This window comes from Halichoerus grypus, chromosome 14, assembly GCF_964656455.1.
Source record: "Halichoerus grypus chromosome 14, mHalGry1.hap1.1, whole genome shotgun sequence".
NCBI classification, from domain to species: domain Eukaryota; kingdom Metazoa; phylum Chordata; class Mammalia; order Carnivora; family Phocidae; genus Halichoerus; species Halichoerus grypus.
Window position 1 is genome coordinate 88,034,857 of NC_135725.1, and position 27,023 is coordinate 88,061,879.

Here is a 27,023-nt window from a genome sequence, read left to right on the forward strand (position 1 = left end):
TAGCCTATTGGCAATTTTCATTAAGCATGTTCTTCTGTAACTTCTTGACAAAATGGTGAGAAAAGGGAACCAACCACTGAATTCGCTATTGAAGATCTCCCTATAAATCCCACAGATTAGAAGCAAAGCAAGTTTCCACACGGAATTAAGAGAAAAACGTTGAGACTCAGACTCTCGAGGTCACACGAAATAGCATGAGGCAATATAACACAGTATTTAAAGGTTTCCTTTTGACTGTCAACCCGGAACAAATGACTTAATTTCTCAGAGCCTCAGTTTGCTTACCTGTAAAGTGGGGATAATGATCATACCTACCTCCTACCTCACCAGATTGTTCCAAGGATCAAATGCAATAAGGCACACAAAAGGCCTAGGTACCAGTTAAGGGCTCAATAAATCGTATTACTGCAACCATTTCGTCTGAAATTTTAGTGTGAGGTGCCTCAACACAACCAAGGGACCTTTAACAAGCCAGGAACTCTGTATTTTCCACCGACTCAACGCCGCTCCTGAGACCAGTCCACTCATCAGCGGGGCACGGTGCTGTAGCCACAGTGTAAGACTTCCCACCCGCAGCGAACCCGGATCCCCCTGCGGTCGCGGTCTCGCAGGCCCAAGGTCGCTTGCAAAACTCCGTGGGGCGGACGTGAGGCCCCGCGCGGGTGGAGGGGGAGGAGTGTCCTGCCCCGGGACTGTTGCCACGGCAACCGCCACAAATTTCTCAACCCCCGCCCCCCCGGGGGGCTCCACCTCTTCCGGCTAAGCCGAAAGTCTGCACAGGGGAGACCAAACTGAACGGCCCCAAGGTGGCCACTTTCGGTCCCTCGGCCACTTCCCCGGCCGCACGCCCCAGGAAACGGCGCGCAGGTACCGGGCTGCCCGCCGCCGACCTCCCCTTCCAGGACCTTCCGGGAGCCGCAGCCCTTTGCCCCCGGAAGTGGGCGGGAGAGGAAGCAGCTGGTGATGCTGGAACAAACATGGCCGCCCCGGCGCCAGTCGCCCCCTCGGGCTCCCGCTGTGCTCCGCTGGCCGCGGGCCTCCGGCTGCTCCCACTGCTGGGGCTGCTGCAGCTGCTGGCCCAGCCCGGCCTGGGCCGTGTCCACCACCTGGCGCTCAAGGTAAGGCCGGCCAGGGCCGGGCGGGGGGCGGAGGCCGAGGCCTCTCTCTTGGGCTGGGGGCAACTTTGGCCCACGGTGGGGGTCTCTGAGCGATTGCCCCCACCCCTCCTTTCCCCCGGCGCGGCCTCTCTCTTAGAGGGGTCTGTTGGGAACTGTGGAAATGACGGGGGTCCTCAGGCCGTCTGGAAGGGGCAGGAAGATTCGAACTGAGCCTCAGAGGGGAAGGGGCTGAACTGAGGCGTTAACTTCGGGGATTCTGGAGGCCGCGCTTTCGGTCCCTGCTGGCTTCCCTAGGTTCCTAGCAGGGAGCGACCAGCTCTTCCCCCTCCCTTCGCACCTCTAACTTTTATCCCCGGCTTAGCTTGTCCGCGGTGTCCACTCTTCATCCTCTTGTGCCCCTTGAAGGTACGCGAAACCTTAGCCTCAGTTTCCCGGTTCGGCTTAGGGCGCTGTCTGGACTGATGAAAGCGGGAATCTCCAGGAGGAATTTCACTTTTTTTTTTTTTTTAAGGAATTTCAAATCTTGCTTGAAATACACGACTGAGAATTTAAAACCAGCATTAAAAATGTGTTTCTAATTAGAGAGCCTGCCCTTTTCTCCCTCACTCCTGTCGTCTGTCTAGGGAGGAGATTTATGATAGGCCTAGAATGATCCCTTGGATCTTACTTTATAACTCACAGCTAACAGACGTCTAAGGCTAAAACGTGCCTTCAGGCGGTTCAGCAGGTTAATATATTTGGGGAGTAGAAAAATAAGTCGTTACGACCCAAAGCCTTGTACATGTTTTTCATAATGTACAATTTTCTAAGAAATTGTAGGATTATAGGTAGTTTGTCTTATTAAAACACATTGCTTTAACAAACCACGAAGCATTGTATTTTGTGAAGGTAGAGTTTAAAGAATATAGAATGCAGATTAAAAAGCCTGGCCAGGGCGCCTGGGTGGCTCAGTTGGTTAAAAAGCCTGGCCAGACCCATGCACCAGCTTTTGGTTCTCAGCTTTTGTTGTTTGTAAGTAAAACTTATCCTGATTAAAATGGTTCTTGAGTGCAGGGAGATAGGTGAGTCTTGACTCCTTTTGAGAATCTGTTGAAATCTATAGAACCTCTCCCCAGAGAAGTGCAGGTAGGAATGTAGACAAAACATTTTTGGGGAATTTCTGGGACTTTTTAATCTTGCTGAAGTTTATCCATAGGCCAGGCTTATGACTCCAACTCAAGAACTCTGGATCTTCAGAATGCTTTCATTTTACAGGTTAGGATCCTTAGATTAAGTAGTGTAACTGAACTCATATAGGTTATTAATTAGAGACAAAGCTAGTAATAGGACACACTGGACCATGTCTCTTGGCTACCAATCCAGTGCCCTGGATTTGTATATTTCTAGAATTAAAATGGCAGGTGGTCAGCATCACTGGGTAAATACAGTGTTGGTAGAGATGAAAACATATACTGACCTCAGTGGTAGAAGCAAACTGAATTGGTGTAATTCTGGTAATTGATTTCTTCCTGTTGTGCTAAATTACTTAATGTTTTTCATCCGTGTACATGTTTCATCAGTATTGTAGTGGTCATTCCATAATAATACTGGTGGTTTCTTTTCTCTTTAAGTAAATATTCTGACTTCTTCCCCAAGGAAACAGAAGTCACCTGAAGGGAGCCTATCAGAGCAACAACATTAGATTGTCTTGTTTTGCTTGGGACTGGGAGAAATAGGAGACTTGATCAGGTTATAGACCTAGACTGGCAGAAATAACATGAAGAAGTTACTGGGTACCATAAATATGCATTCATCTGTTTAAAACATTTTTATCATGGAGAATTTCAAACAGATATCAATAGTAGACAGATGGAGCTCCTGTGTACCTGTCACCGAGCCTGAATAACCATTATTAACCAGTGGCTAATTCTGCCCCATTCCCACATGTATTACTTCTCTCTTCACATTCTTTATTTTTTTAAATGAGAAATGAGTCTTTTCATTTTTTTATTCACATTTCTTGTCCCATACTACACTTTCCTTTCTTTAAGTAATCTCTACGTGTGACGTGGACTTTGAACTCATGACCCGAAGATCGAGAGTCACATGTTCCACCGACTGAGCCAGTCCCCCATACTACACTTTTCCTCATTCATCTGGTTTTCCCAATCTTCTCAAATTCCTTCTTTTCTTTTTTTTTTTTTTTTAAGTAGGCCCCATGCCCAGCATAAAGCCCAGCACAGGGCTTGAACTCAACCCTTGAGATCAAGAGTCAGACACTTAACTGACTGAGCCACCCAGGTGCCCCAGATTCTTTCTCTTTCTCTAGGCGCCATACTTTTATAAAATTACCTTATTGAGGTACAGTTTACACTTCTTTTTTTTTTTTTTATGTTTTATTTATTCATGAGAGTCAGAGAGAGAGAGAGAGAGGCAGAGGGAGAAGCAGGCTCCCCACCTAGCAGCGAGCCCAATGCGGCACTCAATCCCAGGACCCTGGGATCATAACCTGAGCCGAAGGTGGACGCTTAACCATCTGAGCCACCCAGGCACCCCTACAGTTTACATTTCATAAAATTCACCCATTTTAAATTTACAGTTCAGTGATTGTTAGTAAATTTGTTGAGTTGTGCAACTATCACCACAGTCCAGCCATAGAACATTTTCCTCACCACCAAAAGACCCCTTGTGCTGGTTGCAGTTCATTCCCATTCTCAACCCCAGTCCCAGGCAACCTCTAATCTCCTTTCTGACTCTATAGATTTGCCCTTTCTGGACATTTCATATAAATGGAATCACACGATATGTGGTCCTTTGTGTCTATAGCTTTTACTTAAATTTTTGAGGTTCATCCATGTGTACTATGTATTAGTAATTCATTCCTTTTTTTTTTTTTTTAAAGATTTTATTTATTTATTTGACAGAGACACAGCGAGAGAGGGAACACAAGCAGGGGGAGTGGGAGAGGGAGAAGCAGGCTTCCCGCCGAGCAGGGAGCCCGATGCGGGGCTTGATCCCAGGGCCCTGGGCTCATGACCTGAGCCGAAGGCAGACGCTTAACGACTGAGCCACCCAGGCGCCCTTCATTCCTTTTTTTATGGCTGAATACTATTCCATTGTATGGATAGACCACGTTTTTGTCTTCTTGATTCGCCAATTGATAACATTTGGGTTTTTTTTCCGTTTTTTTGGCCATTGTGAATAATGCTGCTACAAACATTCACATGCGTGTCTTTGTGTGGACACATGTTTTCTAGTTTAATATGTTCATCTATCCTTTGAGTTAATTGGATCTAGAGGCTTGATCATGTTCAGGATTGATTCTTTTGGCAAGACCACTTCAATTAGTGCTGTGTTCTTCCACTGGGAGATGTAGTGTCTGATTGTCTTTCTTTTTGTCATGTTTGCCCTGTTGACGTCCAGTGCTTACATTTCTGTGTTCATTAGTGTCTTTAGTCTTTCCAGGTTGCTATAACAGAATACCATAGATTGGGTAGCTTATAAACAACATAAATTTATTTCTCACACTTCTAGAGGCTGAGAGTTCCAAGATCAAGGTGCTTGCTTTGTTGAGGGCCCTCTTCCTGGTTCATAGCTGGTGTCTTCTTGCTGTACCTTTATGGTGGAAGGGGTGAGGGATCTCTGTGGGGTCTCTCTTACAAGAACACTAATCCCATTCATGAAGGCTCAGCCTCATGACATAAGTACCTCCCAAAGACCCCATACCATCATCTTTGGGGACTAGGATTTCAACATATGGATTTTGGGGCAACACAAACATTCAGAACACAGCAGTTAGGTATTTGATCTTTAATTGTGCTGTTTGGTGTCAAAATATAGGACTGTCTTGATTAAATTATGTGTTGTCATATAGTGGATCTTGTTATATCTCTCAAATATGGCACATGAAACAAAGGAAAAGTGTATAAAATGTAAACAAGTATTATTCCTTAGGCATTCATATGCTCAGGAAACATAGATTGCTTATATTAGTCATGATCCCTACCCACATGCCATCCAGGCACGGAGGCTTCAGACCAGCAAGGAAACAGATAGTGGTCCTCCATATTCTGAGTGTAGTATAGACTTCCCTCTTTTTTTTTTTTTTAAGATTTTATTTATTTATTTGTCAGAGAGAGAGAGAGAGAGCACACAAGCAGGGGGAGCAGCAGAGGGAGAGGGAGAAGCAGACTCCCCGCTGAGAAGGGAGCCCGATGTGGGACTCGATCCCAGGACAGTGGGATCATGACCTGAGCCGAAGGCAGATGCTTAACTGACTGAGCGTCCCTAGACTTCCCTCTGTTGATGGGAATTTTTCTCAAGTATTTTAATACTTCTCCACTTTGTAAACTTAAAATATGGAATATAATTTAGCTTTTTCTGGATGATGGGTGGTTTCCATTCATTTATTTATTAAGCATTTATTTTCTGACTCCTAACTTTGAATAAATGGTGTATTTAAATGATCACTGATGTTATTCTTTTTTTTTTTTTTTTTAAGAGAGAGAGAGAGGGAGAGTGTGCATGAGTGGGTGGGAAGGGGTAAAGGGAGAGGGAAGGAGAGAATCTTAAGTAGGCTCTATGCCCAGCATGGAGCCCCATGCAGGGCTCAGTCTCACAACTCTGAGATCATGACTTGAGCTGAAATGAAGAGTCGGATGCTCAACCGACTGAGCCAACTAGGCACCCCACTGATGTTATTTTAATAGTCATTTTTAGGGGCGCCTGGGTGGCTCAGTCGTTAAGCGTCTGCCTTCGGCTCAGGTCACGATCCCAGGGTCCTGGGATCGAGCCCCGCATCGGGCTCCCTGCTCAGCGGGAAGCCTGCTTCTCCCTCTCCCACTCCCCCTGCTTGTGTTCCCTCTCTCGCTGTGTCTCTCTCTGTCAAATAAATAAATAAAATCTTAAAAAAAAAAAAAGTCATTTTTAAATTCTTACTAATGGGATAAAAAAGGATAATCTGAGTTTTATGTTAGAGGTTGTCTGAGTGTAGTTTTTACATTGTAGACTTTTGTATTTTTAAATACAAAGTATTTTGATGACTGATAATTGTAGCTTTCAGGTAGCTCCTGCATATAAGATAATGGCAAGAGAGTGTCTTGCTAAAGCTTTGAGTGCTTTGGTTTAATTTGGACATTCTTGGGTTGAGTACTTTTATGGTAATTATCCACAAATTATAAACCATAATCATAAATCAGAACTATACTAGCAGTTTAATATAGTTTAGGAAACAGCATGACTTTGGAATAGGCAGATCTTGGTTGGAATCCTGACTTCCATGATACGCTGTATAACTTTTGGGCTAGTCACATAAGACATCCTCTATACCAGTGGGATCTAGATCAGAAGGTGTTAAGCGAAAAGATAGATTAAAGCAGAGAGTTGTGCCAAAAAAGTGTATACTTGAAATGTTTTGTTTTGACTTAAAATCTATATGTATGTGTGTGTGTGTGTGTGTATATTCATTGACTAAAATGAGTGATTTTAAGCTTACTAGATGACTTTGCAACATATGTCTTCTACTCTCTTACTCATTTAACAGATACTCATCAGGTGTCTATTATATGCTGGGCAGGCACTGCTCTAAATACAGGCTGTGTCAGTGAACAGGGCGAGCCCTTATGCACATGGAGCTTTCATTCTAGTGGTAATGGACATAAGTTCTGAAGCACATGAACGCACAAGTAGTCTAAGATTGGGATGAATCGAGAAGAAAATAAAGCAGTATCAGGGTAAAGAGTAATGGAGTTGGAAGCTACTCTTTATGGGGTCCTGGGAGGGTGTCTCTGAAGACGTGGTATTTGAGCAGAAACTTAAAGAATGAGCCAAGCATTTGAGGATCTAGGGGAAGAATTGCAGGCAAAGGAAACGAGGTACAAAGGCCCTGAGTAGGACAGTCTTCATTTTCATTTGTCTTGGGAACTAGGGGGAGGCCTGTGTGACTGGAGCAGAGTGGTCAGGGGTAGAGTGGAAGGCAGGAGGGGAAGATAAGGAGGTACACATGAGCCTGGAGGCCGTGGTGAGATGTGTGGATTTTATTTTGTGTGAGGAAGAACCTGCTTTGGTTTTTGGCATAAGGGAACAGTTCTGTGAAGAAGGCACATTAAAGCTGAGACCTGGAAAGGGAATAAGAACATGCTAGGGTGGGGTGTGTGTGTGTGGTTAGAGTGTGTGTGGAATAGAAAGCACAAGAGATCGGTGTTCACGTGCTACTCTGACCCTCAGTTCCCTCATCTGTAGTTCTCTCACGGGATAGTTATAAGGCTTAGGTGTAATTTATATAAAACATAGCACTGACTAGTAGAACAAACTAAATAGTAGTTCATTCATTCAACATTTATTAAATGCCTACTATGTGCCAGGCACTAGAAATGCAAAAATGCGACAGGCACAGAAACAGTTGTGTTTTTGTTTTTTTTGTTGTTGTTGTTTGTTTTCTAAGTAAACTCTCTCCCCAACATGGGGCTCGAACTCACAACCCCAAGATCAAGGGTCACATGCTCTACCGACTAAGCCAACCAGATGCACCTCTTTTGCCTATTTTCTAATTGGATTTTTTTATTATTGAGTCTTGACAGTTCTTTATATATTCTAGATACTAGTTCTTTGTCAGATACGTGCTTTGTGCCCCAGGAACAAGTAGTTTTGATACAGCATGGTGTCTTTAACAGTCATGCCCCGGGCCTGTGGGAGCACAGAATCCTGAACCTTTTCTAAGAGCATAAGACAGAGAAGATTTCCTGTAAGAGGTAGCATCTGAGTTGAACCTCAAGAGTTTACATGTTGGGAAAAGGAATTAGCTATGAGAAGCTTATGGAAAGAGATAGTCCAGTCAGAGTGGACAGCTTCATGAGCATGGTGGCAAGAAATAGTCCACTGTCGTGGTGTTGGTGTATAGAGAGTGAAGGGCAGAGGAGAAGAAATGCATAGAGGTAGGCCATTGTGGCATGGGAAGGCATTTGAATCCCTCTCTACAGCATTCAAGGAGCCCCTGACGTTTTTTTAGGTTGGGGGTGATTGAGTTTACATTTTCTTTTCTTTTCTTTATTTTATTGTTTTGAGAGAGAGAGTGTGTGAGCAGGGGCGGGGGCAGGGCAGAGGGAGAGGAAGAGGGAGAGAGACAATCCCAAGCAGGCTCCACGCTCAGTGCAGAGCCCCGCGTGGGGCTCAGTCTCATGACCCTGAGATCATCACCTGAGCTGAAATCAAGAGTCTGATGTTTAACCAACTGAGCCACCCAGGCGCCCCTGAGCTTACATTTTAGATAGGTTTCTGTGGACACTTGATCAGGAGGGCAGGACTGGAAGCATGGGATGAGCCAGTTATAGGCAGGGTCTAGGTACAAGATTAGGGCCTAAAGTAGGGCATTGTGGAGAGGAGGGAGAAGAGGGTACAGACCATTGGCTATTTTTTTTTTTTTTTTAAGACTTGATTTTTAAGTAATTTCTACCCCCAACACGAGGCTCAAACTCACAACCCGGAGATCAGGAGTCAGACGCTCTACCGACTGAGCCAGCTGGGTGCCCTGACCACTAGCTATTTAGAAGGTAAATGATGGACAGATGTAGAGGTGAAGGAGGGGGTGGCATCTAGGTTGCTGGCAGAGGTTATGAAGGTGGATGCTGCTTCCACCACCTAACAGGCTATGGGAGGAAGATCAGATAATACTGTTAATGTGATTTCATAGTTGGGAAGGGAACATAGGAGCAAGATGTGTATTTATCCTCAGATTGTAAACATATGTTCCCACCCTCCTACTCACATTTATGGTAGAAGGATTAAGTTTGGGGATATGATTATCGAACTGGCATATTTTGCAGGACGTGAAGGGCAGTTCCTGTGTAATCACCCATTAGCATAGCTGAATTAACTCCTTTTCCTCTTATTAAACCAATGGAGTGAAGCGTTGTTGTTTGGCTTGAGCACATGCTGCTCTTTGGTTAATTGGTGTGGCCAAAAGACAGCAGGTTTCCATTTTGTTTGGGCTTGGGTAATGTGAACATATGGGTTGATCTGGGTCTTCTTCATTTTTCATACCTTTTCCTGCCTTCTTTTATGCACCAAAGTGGAGTAGTCTATAGCACTTTGAAGGTTATTTTAACACCAGTACCTGGCCATTTGAGCTGGAAAGACGCCTAACCTCAGTGTTTGCTTTAAATGGTTCCTTACACAGATCTTTCAGGGTTTCATCTCTCTCTCTCTCTTTTTTAAAAAAGATTTTATTTATTTATTTGAGAGAGAGAGAAAGTGAATGAGCGGGACAGAGAGAGAGAGAGCACGAGCAGGGGGAGGGGCAGAGGGACAAGCAGACTCCCAACTGAGCAGGGAGCCCGACTCAGGGCTCAATCCCAGGGTTCTGGGATCATGACCTGAGCTGAAGGCAAACGCTTAACTGAGTGAGCCACCCAGACACCCTGTTTCTTCTCTTTTAAGTACAACTGTGTATCAAGCATCTGGTCTTCAGCATGTGTGTGTATAAGCACATAACGCCCTTTTAAAAGTGACTCCTGTTTGGTGGCATGCATGCCAGTTTGCTTTCTTCTGAGAATACTAGTGCAGAAGAATCAGATATTTGATCGCTAGAGTTTTTAATAAAACAGCCCTGGAAAATTCTAGTGATTGTTTTGGTTTTTTTCCCCCACTTTTATTGCCCCTGCCCCTTCCACTGCTGCTGTTAGACATTTTTATTTCTTCTTTTTCCGTCTCCCCCAGTGCACCCTCATATGTAGTTTACTACTTTTTTAACTAGTAGAAAAACAGTTGGAGTCAAAAAGTATTGTCTGGACTAGTTAGTAGGTTTTCTTTTCCTTCACCTCTTTAGTTGAAGGATAACATATATATGGGCCGGGTAATTAAGACCTAAAATACTTCAGTGTGAATGATTAGGAAGATGGATATATCTATATCTATCTGTCTGTATATAGGTATATATATATTGCATTGACTAGTGTCCCTCCAAAATTAGTATCTACCTGGAACCTCAGAATGTGGCCTTATTTGGAAATAGGGTGTTTGCAGAAGTAAGTAGTGAAGATTAGGTCATACTGGATTAGGATGGGCCCTATTTGCAATATGACCGGTGTCCTTACAAGAAGACACACAAGAAGGAAGAAGGCCATGTGAAGAAAGAAGCAGAGATTGGGGTGAGGCCTCTGCACACCAAGCAGATCCAAGGATTGCCAGCAGCCACCAGAAGCCCAGAAGACACAGGGAGGGTTTTTCCTTAGAGCCTTTAGAGAACATCTTTAGCAATTTGATGGAGTGATGATCCTAAGTGAATAGATCAAATCCCTCTCTGCATGAGTACTCAAAAACCACTGCCCCCTGATCAGGAGCCACCTGGTCACACCAGCCTTATATGGCGGATCTTCCTTAAACCAGTGGCTGCAGCCCCGTTGCAGAGAATGCTCTGTGAGGCCCCCCTCACCCCCAAAAGTATCTGAAAAGTTTTGGGAAATTAAGAGAGGATCTTCCTTATCCGTGCTATGCCTCATCTCAGGGCCATGGACTGTTAGCTGGTCCATCCTGGTAAACCTCAAACCCTTCCTAGGCAGCCTCCAAAACTGTGGTCATTATGTAAAATGAATGTGGTTAGCCTTGCCTGTCCAGGGTATTGATCAGGGTGGCGTAGAAAACGATACAGGGGCATCTGGGTGGCTCAGTCGGTTAAGCGTCCGACTCTTTGATTTCGGCTCAGGTCATGATCTCAGGATTGTGAGATCAAGCCCTGTGTCGGGCTCAGTGCTGGGCAATGGAGCTTGCTTAAGATTCTGTCTTTCTCCCTCTCTAAGAAAAGAAAAGGACGGGATACAGGGTGCTCTTGGCAGCAGCGTGAGGTCAGACTCACTACCTGGGCCTTGGGAGTGTGGAAGAGAGATTGGTCAAGGCAGACAGCAGCTCATCCAAGGCAACGCAGAGTGAGACAGGAAGAGAGCTGGGCGAATGTGACGCTGAGGTAGATGCTGTTGGTACATTCAGTGTTGTTTTAAATCTTTTGTCTCTCTTAAGTGTGCTGCCAGAATTGTAGTATATGAGACTGCTATGTGCACGGGAAGGTTGAGACCACTGGTCCAGTGACAGATGTTCTAGGCTCACTTGGAAATGAGGTGTCCTATAGAATCTGTTTTAAGTGGTGGTAAAAGCTACTTGGTATGAAAGTATCCAGTATAAACTAGAGACTGCTAAATATTGGATGTTTTTTATTCATTGACTCCTTGTATCAGCCCTTTGAGATAAATGTTATCGTCCCTGCTTTATGAATTAGGGTATCAGAACTTGGGCTACATAAGTGGAGGTAACAGAATTTGAGCCCAGGATCAGGGCTTTTTCCATCTTACCACTTGCACCAGGCAACCAGCTCTCAGTGACTGTCACTGAGGAGACCCCTGATTGCCAGGACCCCAGACGTCTGTGTTTTGCATTTTCTTTCAGCTTTTTGTAGTTTTTCTCTCTCATATGCTTAGCTGTCGGAATTTTGCTTTATTGAGTAAATTTTACCTCATTCCTTTTGTGAGTTGCTGTCTAAATACAACAAGCCAAGAATTTGAATATTAAGCTTCATGGGGGGGAGTGTCTCCTATCATTAATAGTAGGCGGGCAGCGAATGGTGGTAGATGGTAGTATTCTTGTTTTTTTCTATTGTAGAGAGACTGATTGTGGGTGCCTTTTGTTGAAAGGCATCTTTGCTTGCCTTTGAGATCTGCTGTTTGTGTTCATCAGAGGTCACGGGCTTAGATGCTGGCGGAAGCTAGGTAGCTGCGTGTGTGAGCCGGCTGTGGGAGACCTCAGAGCGTGGCTGGCTGAAGAGCGCATGTCTCCTCTGCTGGCGGGGGGGGGGGGGGGGGGGGGGGTACTTCTTCTCTGCTTTTGCTGCATTGGAATGTGGCCTAGACAGGCTAGGTCTTGTGGTTCTTTTTTTTGTTCCCTCAAGAAAAGTTAGAAATTCCGGCTTTTACATGATATTAGTTAGCAACTAATTGAAATTAAAAAAACCAAACATGTAGGCCAAAGCTAACACATTCACGGGCCGTACCATCTGTGGACTGCTGGTTGGTGAGCTGTTTAAAATGAAGTGGCCAGGTAGGTGACCTTCAGCTAGCTCAGTTAAGTGTTGCTGTATTTATTCTCTAAAGTTCAGTTTATGAGAACAACTAAATTGAAGTATCTTTACTCCACTTGCTTTATATTTGAAAGCAATTTAATGTGAAATTATTGAGGAAGTTAAGGCAAAAGCATTTCTGATATTCTCCTTTTTAGAAGAACAGGATTGTCCGTGCAAAACAACTATTATTAAGATGAGGAGAAAAAAAGAAAATACACCAAAACAGTACTTGTCTTTAGGGATTGTGAGTGTTTTTTCCTATTTCATGTCCAGATCAGATCTTTCTTCTGGAGCTCTGGATAGCTAAATCCATCTCCCCGCTTCTGTCCAGTTGTCTTGCAAGCATCTCTGCATGTTGGAAACCCACTTGTCCTTCCACTCCTTCACCCCCAACCTGTCTACTCTTGCTCCAGGTCTTTCCTTGGTAGCTGGGACCACCAGCTACTCATTTTCTCAAGCCCGAAATCTTCTCTCCATGACTTCTCCACACTGAGTTCTGTGGATGTGAGGTCCAGGCCATCCTTCTACTTCCTGGGCCAGTGTGGTCTCCTCCTAGCTGGTGTCCCAGCATTAGTCCACTTCATATTTGTTCTGTAGCTGGAGTGACCTGTCTAAACACCAAATATGGTCACGTCACTGCCGTTTTATGCCCATCAGGGGCACCCTGTTCCCCTTAGGAGGGAGCTCACGTTCTCAGCGAGGCAGTCAGTCTAGTCTCTCTCTGAGCTGGCGTCCTCTCTCATCTCATTGCCTGTCGTTTCTTTAGTTTCTCAGTTTGTAAGTGTGCAGCTTGGTGAATTTTCTTATGACTGAACACCCATGTAACCAGCACCCAGGTCAAGAAACAGGGTGTTATTAGCACCCCAGAAGTCCCCTGGTTCTCCTTTTGGCCTCCAAAAGTCCTGAAATAACCAACACGCATCTAAACAGAAGAGTGGTCTTGCCTTACTTGGTTTCAGATCATAAAGCCATATGATACTGTAGTGGGAATCAAACAGATCAATGGGACAGAGTAGGAAGCGCAGATAGAGACTTACATCTTAATGAGATCTTGATACATAATAGAGGTGGCACCACAGAGCAGTGGAATAGAGAACTACCTTACACAAAAGTATATTCCTGGTTAAAGACCAAAACGTTATAACAATCCTAAAACTTTTAGAATAATGTATTAGTTAATATTAGTTAAGTTCTTGAATAGAGAAGGACTTAAAAAAAAAAGAGTTTAAAAATACTATCAGGAATAAAGATAGGTACTGTCCTTCAAAATTGAAAAGAAAAAAAAAACAACTTCTATGGCAAAAGATACTACACAATTAAAACAAAAGGGAAAAGACTAGGGGAAGGTGCCTGCAGCACAAAAGTCAAAGATTAGGAGACAGAATATATAAAGAACATAAAAAGAAATCCAAAAGGAAAATGGGCATAGGCTATAAAAAAAGGCATTTTGCAAAAGAAAAACCCAGTGCCTAATAAACAGATAAGGTGCTCAAACTCATGAAGTATCAGGAAATGCAGCTGAACCAGTGTCAGCATGGATTTCTCCCAAGACTGGGCAAAACAGAATGTCTGACAGCAAGGTTCAGTGAGGATGTAAGGAAACTCTCATATACTTTGGAGATCCATTTGGCAATTTCTAGTAAGCTAAAAGTGTGCACACTCCGTGTCCCAGGATTTTCACATCTAGATGTATATACTCTCGATCCCCACACAAATATCCATAAGAAGGTATGTACAGGGATGTTTATAACAGCATTGTGACAGCAAAAGATTGGAAATTACCTGAATGTACATGGATGGGGAAGTGGATATAAAGATCTTCCTTGACTTACAGTTGAGTCCTGATAAACCCATTATAAGTTGAAAATGTCGTAAATTGAAAATGCATTTAATACACCTAACCTACCGAACATCATAGCTTAGCCTGGCCTACTTTAAACTCTTAGAACACTTAACATTCACCTACATCTGGGCAAAATCACCTTACACATAGCCTGTTTTATAATAAAGTGCCGCATATCTCATGTAGTGACAAACAGTGGTTGTCAGCGTAGGGGTTGGTCACCACTGTGATCGCAGGGTTGCCCTACAGCAGCAGCTGGCTGCCACTGCCCAGCATCACGAGAGAGGATCGCACACACCTCTAGCCTGGAAAGGGAGCCAAGTTCAAAATTCGAAGTATGGTTTCTACTAAATGCATATCGCTTTCGCACCATTGTAAGGCCCAAAAATTCTAAGTTGAAACATCATAGATTGGAACTGTCTGTATTGTGATGTACATGTGGTGGAACACAAGCAGGTAAAATGAGGAACTAGTGCGTGTTAAATATATCAATACAGAAATGTCCTCAAAAGAAAACAGTGTCCGAAAATGCAAGTTGCAGAAGTACTTATACATTATGACACAGTTTATCCAAATTTTTAAAACACAGAGTGATACTATGTGATATTTATGGATATGGATATATCTAGTAAAAGTAGTTTTAAAAGGAAAAATAGGAAAGCACCTAACCAGTTCATGAGCATGGGGGGTATGGGAGGAGATTAGGGTTCGACAGAGAGGTACAAAGGCACTTCTCTTTGTCACCAGTGTTTCATTCCTTCCCTCCTTCCCACCCTCCCTTCCTGTGGATCTGAAGCACTACAGTCAGACATTTAATAAGCCTGGAGAGTGGGTAAATGGATATTTGTTGTTACTCCTTTTACTTTTGTACAGCTGGGAGGATGGTGAGCCTCCTGAGGCCAGGAGCTGGTTTGTCTGGCTGTCCATTGATGATGCGCAGTGCCCGACACATGGTGGGGGTTCAGCAGGTGTATGTTAAATGAGGGGATGAATGTATTTCTGTGCCCCAGTGTTTCTCCAGTGTGCACTTACTAGTGGAAAAGGTATCGTTGCCATGTTTGTAAAAATAGGAATTCTCTGAACTCCTAGTGGACTTGTGAGTGCTCAGTAAGGCACAATCAATCTTGTTTGTTTTTTTTTAAGATTTTATTTATTTATTTTTAAAAATTTTTAAAAGATTTTATTTATTTATTTGACAGAGAGACACAGTGAGAGAGGGAACACAAGCAGGGGGAGTGGGAGAGGGAGAAGCAGGCTCCCCACGGAGCAGGGAGCCCAATGCGGGGCTCGATCCCAGGACCCTGGGATCATGACCTGAGCTGAAGGCAGACGCTTAATGACTGAGCCACCCAGGTGCCCCAAGATTTTATTTATTTATTTGAGAGAATGAGCAGAGGGAGAGAGAGAGAAGCAGACTCACTGCTGAGGAGGAAGCCTGATGTGGGGCTCTGTTTTTTTTTTAAGATTTTATTTATTTCAGAGAGAGAGAGAGCACAAATGGGGGGACAGGCAGAGGAAAAGGGAGAAAGAGAAGCAGACTCCCTGCTGAGCAGGGAGCTGGACACGGGGCTCGATCCCAGGACCCTGAGATCACAACCTGAGCCGAAGGCAGGGGCTTAACTGACTGAACCACCCAGGCACCCCGACAACCAGTCTTGTTATGGATGCAGCCAAATAGCAAGACTATATGTTGTGGCTCTGCTTATACCTTTCTAACCAACTTTTTTTTTTTTTTTTTTTTAGTAATCCCTACACCCAACGTGAGGCTCAAACTCAGGACCCCGAGATTAAGAGTTGTGTGCTCTATGGACTGAGCCAGCCAGGCGCCCCTGTCATTTACAATTTCTAAAGTTACGTTTGATTGTAAAAACTGTCCTAAATCTCACTCTCAGAAGTCAAATAAAAATGATTTTGTGAATATAATACTTCATTTTCAGAGGCATAGATTATAGAAAACCAAAAAATGTTTTGGTTGGGTAAGTACAAATTAGAACAACATGAGTTACAGTCACCTTTCACAAAGCATCTGAAAGAATGAAATAGTATTTAGTATGTGACAGGTGACTTTTTGCTTTTTGCTGATCCAAAAGCTTGCCTAATACAAGAGGGCCACGGGCATGTTGAAGAGTCCTTTCCGCTCCCCGTCCCCTCCTTTGGGTTGGCATGTCATTTTTCTGCAGAACTTTAATAATCTTCATAGGCACATTCCCCACTTAGAGGTTTCTTTCTTTTTTTTGGAGTAATCACACTTTATAAAATCTAAGATAGGATTTGTGCAGAGCTCTTCAGGGACTTCTGAGCCAAAGTCCAGCCATTCTGTCCTCTTGTCGTCCTCAGTCTGCCAACCTCTATGTCAGTGCCGTGGCCCGTCTTCTGGGCCCATGCCCACACTACCCTCCTCGTCTCTGCCCAGAGGGGCCTCCTCAGTGAAGTTCTCCGGGACCACCCTCGTCTAAGTGGCCTAATGGCCCGCCGTCCCCCTCTCCTCTTCTCCCTCCCCAGCACTGCCTCCCTCTCTCCTCCTCTTCCTCCCCTGCACTGTTTGTCCGCTGACACTCCTCACAGGCTAATAGACCATGGCCTTTACTATGTGTTTGTTCTTATCTGCTCTCTCCACTAGAATATAAGCTCAACAAGGCAGGACTTTTTTTTTCATTTTACTCAGTGCTCCAGTCTCAAAACCTAGAGCAGTGCCTGTGGGTACTCAGTAAATACTTGTTGAATGAATATACTTGTCTTTATTTATTATCTACAGCCTTTTTTTTTTATGTAGGCTCCCTACACAATATGGGGCTTAAATTCATGACCCTAAGATTAAGTGTTGTCTGCTCTACCAACTGAGCCAGCCAGGCACCCCTCTCTTTTTATTTATTTATTTTAAGGATTTTATTTATTTATTCGAAAGAGAGAGCGCGGGAGTGGGAGAGAGTGAGCGTGAGCTGGTGGGGAGAGGGATAGAGGGAGAGGGAGAAGCAGGCTCTCCACTGAGCAGGACTCCAGGGGCGGGACTCCAGGGGCTCACGGTGCTCATGGGGCTCACAGGGCTCAATCCCAGGACCCTGGGATCATGACCTGAGCTAAAGGCAGATGCTTAAATGACTGAGCCACCCAGGTCTCACAGGCATGCCTCTCTTGCAGACATTTTTTAAATGTTGGTATACATGGGCCTACATCCTTTTTTTAAACCACTACAATAATACTTCATCGTAAGGAGGACTCATAATTTATAAAAATCATTCTTTTGTTTATAGAAGTTTGTGTTGCATTTTTATTGCTTGATTTTAGTTATTCTAAACAGAGCTGCTGTGAATATTGTTTTAGATATTATCTTTGTGTATCAGCTCTAGTATTTCTGTGTTGTAGATTCCTAGGCATGGGATTACTTTAAATAGAAGGTGCCAAATAGCCTGTAACTGGGGCGCCTGGGTGGCTCAGTCATTAGGCGTCTGCTTTCGACTCAGGTCATGATCCCAAGATCCTGGGATCGAGCCCCACGTCGGGCTCTCTGCTCAGCGGGAAGCCTGCTTCTCCTTCTTCCACTCCCCCTGCTTGTGTTCCCTCTCTCTCTGTGTCTCTTTCTCTGTCAAATAAATAAATAAAATCTTGAGAAAAAAAAATAGCCTGTAACTACAAGGTTCTATCAGTTCACACTTCCATTTGTAGTGTATAAGAATGTTCAGTGTTCATTTACCCATATACTTCACAACACACCACATTGTAAGTTTTAATAACTTCTCACCTGATAGGAGAAAGATGACATCTCATTTTAAGTTGACTATTGCTGAGGTTCAAGATCTCAGCATGTTTCTTGTCTATTAATTTCAGATTTTCTCTATAAGTCAGAAATTTTAGGAAAACTTATTTCAGTAAGAATTTACTTCTGAGTGTGTATATACTCTTAAATGCTAATAACACATTTGTGGTGGTAAAAATAAAGTTGCATGCACACTTCTGAGTGTGTATATACTCTTAAAATGCTAATAACACATTTGTGGTAGTAAAAATAAAGTTGCATGCAAACAGAAAACAGGAAGAAGAGAAAAAAACACGCATCCGTAATTATGACTTGAAACTGCACAGTTTAAATATGCTTTTTGGTAGGGGCGCCTGAGTGGCTCAGTCGTTAAGCGTCTGCCTTCGGCTCAGGTCATGATCCCAGGGTCCTGGGATCGAGCCCCGCATCGGGCTCCCTGCTCAGCGGGAAGCCTGCTTCTCCCTCTCCCACTCCCCCTGCTTGTGTTCCTGCTCTAGCTGTGTCTCTCTCTGTCAAATAAATAAATAAAATCTTTAAAAAAAAAAAAAAAAAAAAATATATGCTTTTTGGATAAACTTTTTGGTTTAGAATTTTGACAATCGTAAAATGAAGTTTTAATTTTACAAATAGTTTATTGAAAATAAAGACAAGCTTTTCAGAATAATCTGAAATAATTCAGAATATGCTGGTGCCACATTTTCTCTAATTGGATCCTCTGTAATAAGTTAATTATATATTAATTCAGATTGTTTCATCATCATCACCAAACTGATACTTATTTCCTTGTTTGGATTAGTACTTTTGAGATTGTAATTGTGTTTCCACTGATTTCAGATAATATAAGTCTACTAGGAGAGCCGGGGAAAACTACCAAGTTTTTATGACCAACCATATAAATATGTACCTGGGAACAGTCCTGTATTTTATGTTCCTGTAAACTTGACTTCTCATGGATGAACAATCTTGTTTAATTAACTTGATAAGCAGTTTATTGTGGTTAAGAGCATACCATGTGAGTATGGTTATGTTTTTTTAAGAAGCTCTTATCAGATATACACTAAAATATTAATGAAATGATAGAATATCTGAGATTTGAGTCTATTCAGAATGAGGTCCCATTTAGAAGAGATTGGGGGTGGGGAGGAATTTGGAGGATCAAAATGGACCATGAATTGATGGTTTGAAATTTTCTACAATAAAAAATTTGAAAACAAACAAAAGATGCACTATCTATTTGGTTGTAAAAAAGTATGAGGTGGCCAAAGCCACATGTTTGGGGTTTAAACAGACCTGAGTTAGAATACTGGCTTTGTCCCCTACTAACAATATGATTGTAAGCACGTTTTACCACTTTGAGCCTCTGTTTCCTCATCTATGAAATGGGCATAATAACACCTGCCTCATAGTGTTGTAGTAAGAATGAGTGGTGGGAGATAAAGCTCTTAGCACAGTTGGCTACACGGTCAAGTGTTTGCGATCTGGAATCCTTGGAGAAACAGACCGACATTACTGCTGTGTCAGTGCTAATAGAAATGATAGGGGGCGCCTGGCAGGCTTAGTCGGGGGGGCACGCAACTCTTGATCTCGGGGTTGTGAGTTCAAGCCCCATGTAGGGTGTAGAGATGACTTTAAAAAATAAAATCTTAAAAAAAAAGAAATAGGGTTGGGGCGCCTGGGTGGCTCAGTTGGTTAAGCGTCTGCCTTTGGCTCAGGTCATGATCCCAGGGTCCTGGGATCGAGCCCCGTATCGGGCTCCCTGCTCGGCAGGAACCCTGCTTCTCCCTCTCCCACCCCCCTGCTTGTGTTCCCTCTCTTGCTGTGTCTCTCTCTGTCAGATAAATAAATAAAATATTAAACAAACAAAAAAAAAGAGGGTGGTTGTTGAAAATGTAATTAAATCTTCATTGCTTGTGTCTGATATTGACATCCTAACTCTACTTTGGCACCCCCTCCTTGCTTTGTCACTCTGTCTTCAAGAAACTGACCTCGCTGCTCCTAGGAGAGTGGAGGGAGAAATGTGAGTGCTGAGGGCTCTGTCTCTTGCACTCCTCCCACATCCCCAGATGCTGGCTGGAGCACTCTGGCACGGGAGGTACAGAATGGACGGGGCACTTGTCCCAGAGTGCCCAGATCTCTGGCTTTCCCACGGTAGAAGGAGAGGTTTCTGTATTCCTGTTCAGTCAGGACTGACTAGCGGCGATTTTTTCTGGAACTGAGTATTTTTCACTTTTGGGGCCTCGGCCGTTAGTGGTGTTTTATAAGTACTGGTTTATTTACACTGAATTGAGTCAAATACAGTTGAGTGAGCAATTATGTATGACCTTCCTGGTTCCTTCTAGTTTAAAAATTTCTGTGTTTCGGTGATTTCTGTAGCGAAATAGAGTTTGCATACGTGTCTTATTTGACATGGTGATATGATAGCTTAAAATGGAGATGGGGGTTAGATTAGGTGAGGGTCCCACAGATAATACTGGCAAATGGTAATACTGAAAAAATTTTTTGAATTTTTTAAAATTATAAATTAATACATGACCATTGTTAGGAATTGTAAAAATAGAGAAAAGTATAAAGAAAAAATTATTGCCAGGGCGCCTGGGTGGCTCAGTTGTTGAGCGTCTGCCTTCGGCTCAGGTCATGATCCCAGGGTCCTGGGATCGAGCCCCACATCAGGCTCTCTGCTCCGCAGGAAGCCTGCTTCTCCCTCTCCCACTCCCCCTGCTTGTGTTCCCTCTCTCGCTGTGTCTCTCTCTGTCAAATAAATAAATAAAAAATCTTTAAAAGAAAAAAAAATTATTGCCTACCATCCCACTGGTACTAATCTTTTCATAGTTTGGTGAATTTCTCTCAAATCTTTTATAAATAAATAAGTGTAAATACATATGCTTTTTTTTTTTTTTTACAGATTTAGCTCTTACTTTAGATAGTTTGGATTTTGTTCTTTGCATTTAATATCTTCCTGGTTTTTTGAGGCATAATTCACAAAAATTGTATGTATTTAAGATGTGTTTTGATATACATTGTAAAATTATTACCACAGTCAAGCCAATTAACATATCCGTCACCTCGCATAGCTACCTTTGTGTGTGAGAACAAGTAAGATTTACTCAGCGGATTTTAAGTGTACAATACAATATTGTTAACTCTAGTCCCCATGCTGTACATTAGATCTCTGAACTTACTCATCCTGCGTATCTGACACGTTGTATGCTTTGACTAACATCTCTCCATTTCCCTCCACCCCCTAGCCCTTCATAACCACTGTTCTGCTATCTGCTTCTATGAATTCACCGTTTTTAGATTTCACATATAAGTGACATCATGCAGCATTTGTCTTTCTATGTCTGGCTTATTCTACTTAGCATGATGTCCTCCAGGTTCATCTACATTGTTGCAAATAACAAGATTTCATTCTTTTTTAAAGCTGAATAATAGTCCATGGTGTATGTGTGTGTGTTTGTGTGTGCATGCACGTGCGTGTGTGTACATTTTCTTTATCCATTTATCCTTGACAGCCACTTAGGTTGTTTCCATACTTTGCAATTGTAAATAATGCTGCAATGGACTTGGGAGTGCAGCTGTATCTCTTCAGGATTTTAATTTTATTTCCTTCGGATGTATACCCAGAAGTGGGATTGTTGGATCATATGATAGTCCTATTTTTAATTTTTTAATGATCTTCTATACTGCTTTCCATAATGACTGTTTCAGTTTCCATTTCCAACAGTGTGCAAGGATCCTCTTTTCTCTACACCTCATCAACACTTGTTTTCTTTTGACTTTTTGATACTAGCCATTCTGACAGGTATGAGGTGATTTCTCATTGTGGTTTTAATTTCCATTTCCCTGATGATGGGTGATGTTGGGCACATTTTCATATACCTGTTGGCCTTTTGTATGTCTTCTTTTGAGAAATGTCTATTGAGATCCTTTGCCCATTATTTATTTATTGATTGATTCATTGATCCTTTGCCCCCTTTTTAATCAGGTTATTTGGTTGTTTTTTGGAGGGGTTGTTTTTTGTTTTGCAGTTGAGTTGTTTGAGTTCCTTATGCCATCTGTAAATAGTGACAGTTTTGCTTCTTCCTTTGCAGTGTGGATGCCTCTTATTTCTTTTTCTTGCCTAATTGCTCTGGCTCGGACTTCCAGTACTGGGTTGAAGCAGGTGTGGTGAGAGTGGGGAACCTTATCTTGTTCCTGATTTTAAAAAGCTTTCAGTGTTTCACTCTTGAGGATGACATTAACTGTGGGCTTGTCCTATGTGGCCTGTATTATACTGAGGTACATTACCTAATTTGTTGAGAGTCTTTATCATGAAAGGATGTTGTATTTTGTTGAATGTTTTTTCTTCATTTATTGAGATGATCATAGGATTTTTTTTCCTTTCAATTTGTTAATGTGGTGTTTCACATTTATTGATTTGCATATATTCAACCATCCTTGCATCCCAGGGGTGTATGACCCTTGATCGTGGTATATGACCCTTTCATGTGCTGTTGAATTCAGTTTGGTGGTATTTTGTTGAGGAGTGTTTCATCTGTGCTAATTAGGGATATTGGCCTGTACTGTTCTTTTCTTGTAGTGTCCTTATATGGCTTTGGTATCAGGATAATGCTGGCCTTGTAAGATGGGTTTGGACGTGTTCCCTCCTCTTCAGTTTTTTTGGAAGAGTTTGAGCGGGGTTCTTGTTAATTTTGCCTTAGCTGTCTTTCCTGTTTGATTGCCTATTCAGTCTCCTTACTCACTATTAGTTTGTTCAGATTTTCTCCTTCTTCATGAGTTGGTCTTGGGAGGTTGTATGTTTTTAGGAATTTGTCTCTTTCTTCCAGGTTGTCCAACTTGCATTTAATACTCCATCATGATTACTTTCACATGGTGGGAGGCCGTAGTGTGAAAGGCTTTCACAACAGATCAGTGTTGACATCCCAGCTTCACCACTTAGGGTCTGCGTTGTTTTGGGTAGTCATTTTACCCCTGAACTCGTGTTTGCCTCCCTGTCTGGGGCTACTACTCTGAGTTACCCTGGGCTGGATGAGGATGAGCTATCACAGGAAAGCCCGTTTCTCAGGTGTGGAGATTGTGGAATTGTGTTGCGGTTATTAACGTTCAAAATATTCTTCAAACATGTGTTTTTAGTGGCATTGTTTTATCAAGTGAAATGATAATATAAAAGTGAGAACAAACAATAAAGGAATATAATGTTTATATGGGAAAAACAACTTCTATACACTTGCAATTGAAGCATTTCCCCCCCACATACCTAGAGAGTACATATGGTGGTAGACTAAATGAGTTAAGCAATTTTTAACAGGCTTCCATTTTGCTGTGCAGCATCTAAATGCTGGTTAAATTAGAACAAGCATACTTGTAAAATTTAAACCTTATTTTATAATGTACATGCTAAAAAAAATACGCATTATTAGCCTATGACACAGTGAATTTTCACAATGTAAACACACTTATACAACCAGCAACAAACAGAATGTTACCAGGCACTTCCAGAAGCTCCTTAAGACCCCCTCCTGCAAGCGACTGCAAGTGTCTCCCTCCTAAGAATCATCCTCATCCTGACCTCTGTCACCATAGATTACTTCCCCCTGCATTCGACTTGATTATACCTATGGTGATATGGCTCATTTCGCTTAGTATCATGTTGTGAGGTTCATCTGTGTGTTGCATGTAGCAAGAACTTGCTTATTAATTCGGTCTCTCCCGCCCTTCTCATCTGGGGATTCTGCCAGGGTATGAAGCCACAGTGTCCTAAGGCATCCATCATATGTAGTTGAATTGATTTCTCTCCTGTGCATCTAGGATGTTAGAGCCTTGTAGCAGCTTTGGGAGAGTTGAGAAAATAGTCACTCAAATCATTTCTGTTAGAATCCATGAGCTTTAGCTTTTCTGGGTTTTGTAGTCTAGCAGCCCTCTCATGCCTTCCAGCGGATGACTTCTGTTATTTTATCTGCTTTTCTTGTTCTCCCTGGGAGTTCTGGTGTACTGCACACCGCTCCACCAGGAAGTGGAAGCCCAGCAAACATGCTTTAAATGCATAGCTGGATCCTAGGAAAATAAGGGAAATGCTCAGGACCACCCCCACAAAAAAAAGATGTCGTCGAGGGTGGGCGGGTGGGGAGCTGCAATCCCAGCAGGTAAATGAACACAAGCCAGGGCCCTGAGACACTGTGGAAACTTGGCCCCTAGAGCCTTGGAGTATCAACGGCTGGCTGGAAGCAGGAGCCAAAGACTTGGATGGGATGGGAGGTGGAGAATGCTGGAACTGTGTCCCTCTCCATAGGTCCTAATATTATAGGACTCTCAGAGCTATATTCCTTGAATAGAAGAGTGGGCTGGGAAATATAACCCTCCTAATGGCTATAAAATGTCTGTTTTAGCTATGTAGGGGGTTTCGGTTTATGATTTGTCTGCCAAAGATCTGATCCAGAGCTTCTCCTCAGAGGTCTTTGGGGTTTGCGATTAGACTCCCCTTGATGTCCAGGAGACCCAAGTCTAGAAAGAGAAAATTACCATTCACACCAAGACACACCTGCCGGGAAAGCCGGCAGAGACAGCCAAAGAGCAGAGCTAGAGTCCCCAGAGCATCTCGATATGTTGTCAAGTAGCTATGTTTAAAATCAAAAGAAACAAAGGGTAGAATTTTTTTTTTTTTTAAGATTTTATTTATTTGACAGAGAGAGAGAACATAAGCAGGGTTAGCTGCAGAGGGAGAGAGAGAAGCAGGCTCCCCACCGAGCAGGGAACCTGATGCGGGGCTTGATCCCAGAACCCTGGGATCATGACCTGAGCCGAAGGCAGATGCTTAACCGACTGAGCCACCCAGGCACCCTTAAAGGATAGAATTTTAAAAATATGAGCAGGATGCAAACAGTAGCAAAAATGACTATGCAGATTTGAGGAAGAACCAAATGCAGGTTTTAGGAAAGTGCTTAGCTTGGCACCTGGCATTTAGGAGCTACTTAACAACTGTTAGCTTATTGCGGACTTACAGAAGGTGCTCTCATTTAGGCAAATGATTCTCTATAGAAAACTCATGACTTGGGGCACCTGGGTGGCTCAGTTGGTTAAGCGCCTACCTTCAGCTCGGGTCATGATCCCAGCCGGGGTCCTCGGATCAAGCCCCGCGTCAAGTTCCCTGCTCAGCGGGGTTCCTGCTTCTCCCTCTTCCTCTGCCTCTCCCTCCTTTCCCTGCTCATTCTCTCTCTCTCTCTCAAATGAATAAATAAAATCTTTAAAAAAAAAATAAAACTCATGACTTTACACAGTAGGACGTGTCTTGGTGGAGCCTCAACTTGAGAAGTATTCACTAGTACTGTTGTTCTGTTGGCCTTAAAATTTATTGACTTAGTTGGGATTGGAATCACAACTTTGAGGCAGTTGCAAGCAGGTGTGGTAGGCATTTGCCCACGTGGTCAGTTTCAGCAAATCTCAGGATTATCCTATGTCTGAGAGATCTGTCTCCACCTGGCTAGTTCCTGGATTCCTTTTGCATAAGGCTTTGTTTCCTTAAAACCTGTCATATGAAACATCATTTTTAGGTGCAAATGTAAAAAAATTGTATTATAGGTTAGAAAAGTAATGTCAGGTATCCCTTATCCTGTAGTGGGAGGAGCCAGGTACATAAAACTCATAAGAAGGTTTATAAAAATGAGTGTATTCTTGGGGCAGCTTTGGCACTTCTCCCCTCACCCCCAACATGTTTTGAGTGCCTCCTGGATTCCAGGCCTTGTGCTAGCAGGAAGCTTGTGAGGATGACAAAAACATTGTTCCTCCTTCCCTGGAATTCACATTCCACTTGATCACCAAGTCTGCCCTGGGACCCTTTCGCATGCATGGGAATGAATTAAATTTGTTACGTGCTTCCTTCTGCAAAACTGTTGATATCTTACGAATTTCTGATGAGTCTTCTTCAGCTTTTGGAGCAAGATAAGTATATATATTATATATATGTCCAAGTATATGGAAACAGTGACTGGTTAGCTAGATACCATAGTTTTCAAGCAAATAAATAGGTTAAATAATCAAGTTAACTTCTCCATATTACTAATTCCACCACTCCAAATCTTTTTAGGACGATGTGAGGCGTAAGGTTCATCTGAACACCTTTGGATTCTTCAAGGATGGGTACATGGTGGTTAATGTCAGTAGCCTTTCCGTGAATGACCCTGCAAGAGCCACAGACAAGGACACAAGTGTAAGTGCCTTCCCAGGAGGTCAAGGGCATTACCCTTCTCTGTTGCTCAGATGAGAGCTTCACCCCACACTTAAATACGAAGTCTCAGATTATGGAGAAAATTAAACTTGTGAACAGGCATCAAATAGTTTTACTTTTAACACTTAAGGTGTAATTTTTTAATAATTTTAGTAATTAGTGATCCCTCTTACAAAATGAATGCTAAGCAAACCAAGAGAAGGCTAGGCCAAAGAATCACCTTTTCTGCTCTTCGAGTAAGAAAGGTATGGATGCCAGAGTATCATGTGGATATTTACCTCTACTCTTTTCACCCCCTCTTAGATTGGATTCAGCCTGGACCGCACAAAGAATGACGGATTTTCTTCTTATCTGGTGAGCATTACACACATGACCTGATCACTCCCTTCATGTGAGCCTAAGACACTGGGTGAGAACACCCTGCTTCTGTCAATGCTCTTTTCTTGCTGGGGTGGCTGCTTTGAGTCCCTAGCATCTCTGAGCACCCACAGTTGTGTTCTTCGGGATGGAGGTTGGATCACTTGTTTGCCTTGTTCCTGAAAACCTTTTGTTCTTGTTCTAGTGTGAATGACTAAGATGATGTACAATTGGGTCTTCCTTTCTCAGGATGAAGATAATTACTGTATTTTAAAAAAGCAGTCTGTCTCTGTCACCCTTCTAATCCTAGACATCTCCAGAAGTGAGTAAGTAATTCTCATGTTCCTTCAGTTCCATCCTCAAGTAAAGTTACGGGGAATTTGGTAGTTAAGGTAACATTTACTGAGTGTCTGCCATGTGCCAAATACTGTGCTGAGTGCTGGAGGTTAAGAACACGAGGGAGACGGAGGTGCCACCCTCAAGGAGCTTGGAGATGAATGAGGGAGGCCAAACACCAATACAGATGATCATGGCAGTATAGAGAGGTAGTGGGGCAGAGAAACTGGTGAATTGTAGAAGAGAAGGGAAGGCTTCAGGCAACTCTTGGCCCAACCAGCCTTCGAGTGAGTGGACTTCACCAGGTGAATAAG

The 27,023-nt window shown here is 43.0% G+C and overlaps 1 protein-coding gene across 1 annotated transcript in view; it reads left to right on the forward strand.

Moving 5' to 3' along the window:
* The first annotated feature begins 740 nt into the window (after nt 1–740).
* GPR107 (G protein-coupled receptor 107) overlaps nt 741–27,023 on the forward strand; it is a 75,017-nt gene continuing 48,734 nt past the window's right edge. Inside the window, exons 1-4 of the mRNA XM_036117050.2 lie at nt 741–1,118; nt 25,876–25,998; nt 26,320–26,370; nt 26,623–26,699. Of these exons, the coding sequence (XP_035972943.1) occupies nt 978–1,118; nt 25,876–25,998; nt 26,320–26,370; nt 26,623–26,699 (392 nt within the window). The 5' untranslated portion in view covers nt 741–977. The remainder of the gene's footprint in view (nt 1,119–25,875; nt 25,999–26,319; nt 26,371–26,622; nt 26,700–27,023) is intronic.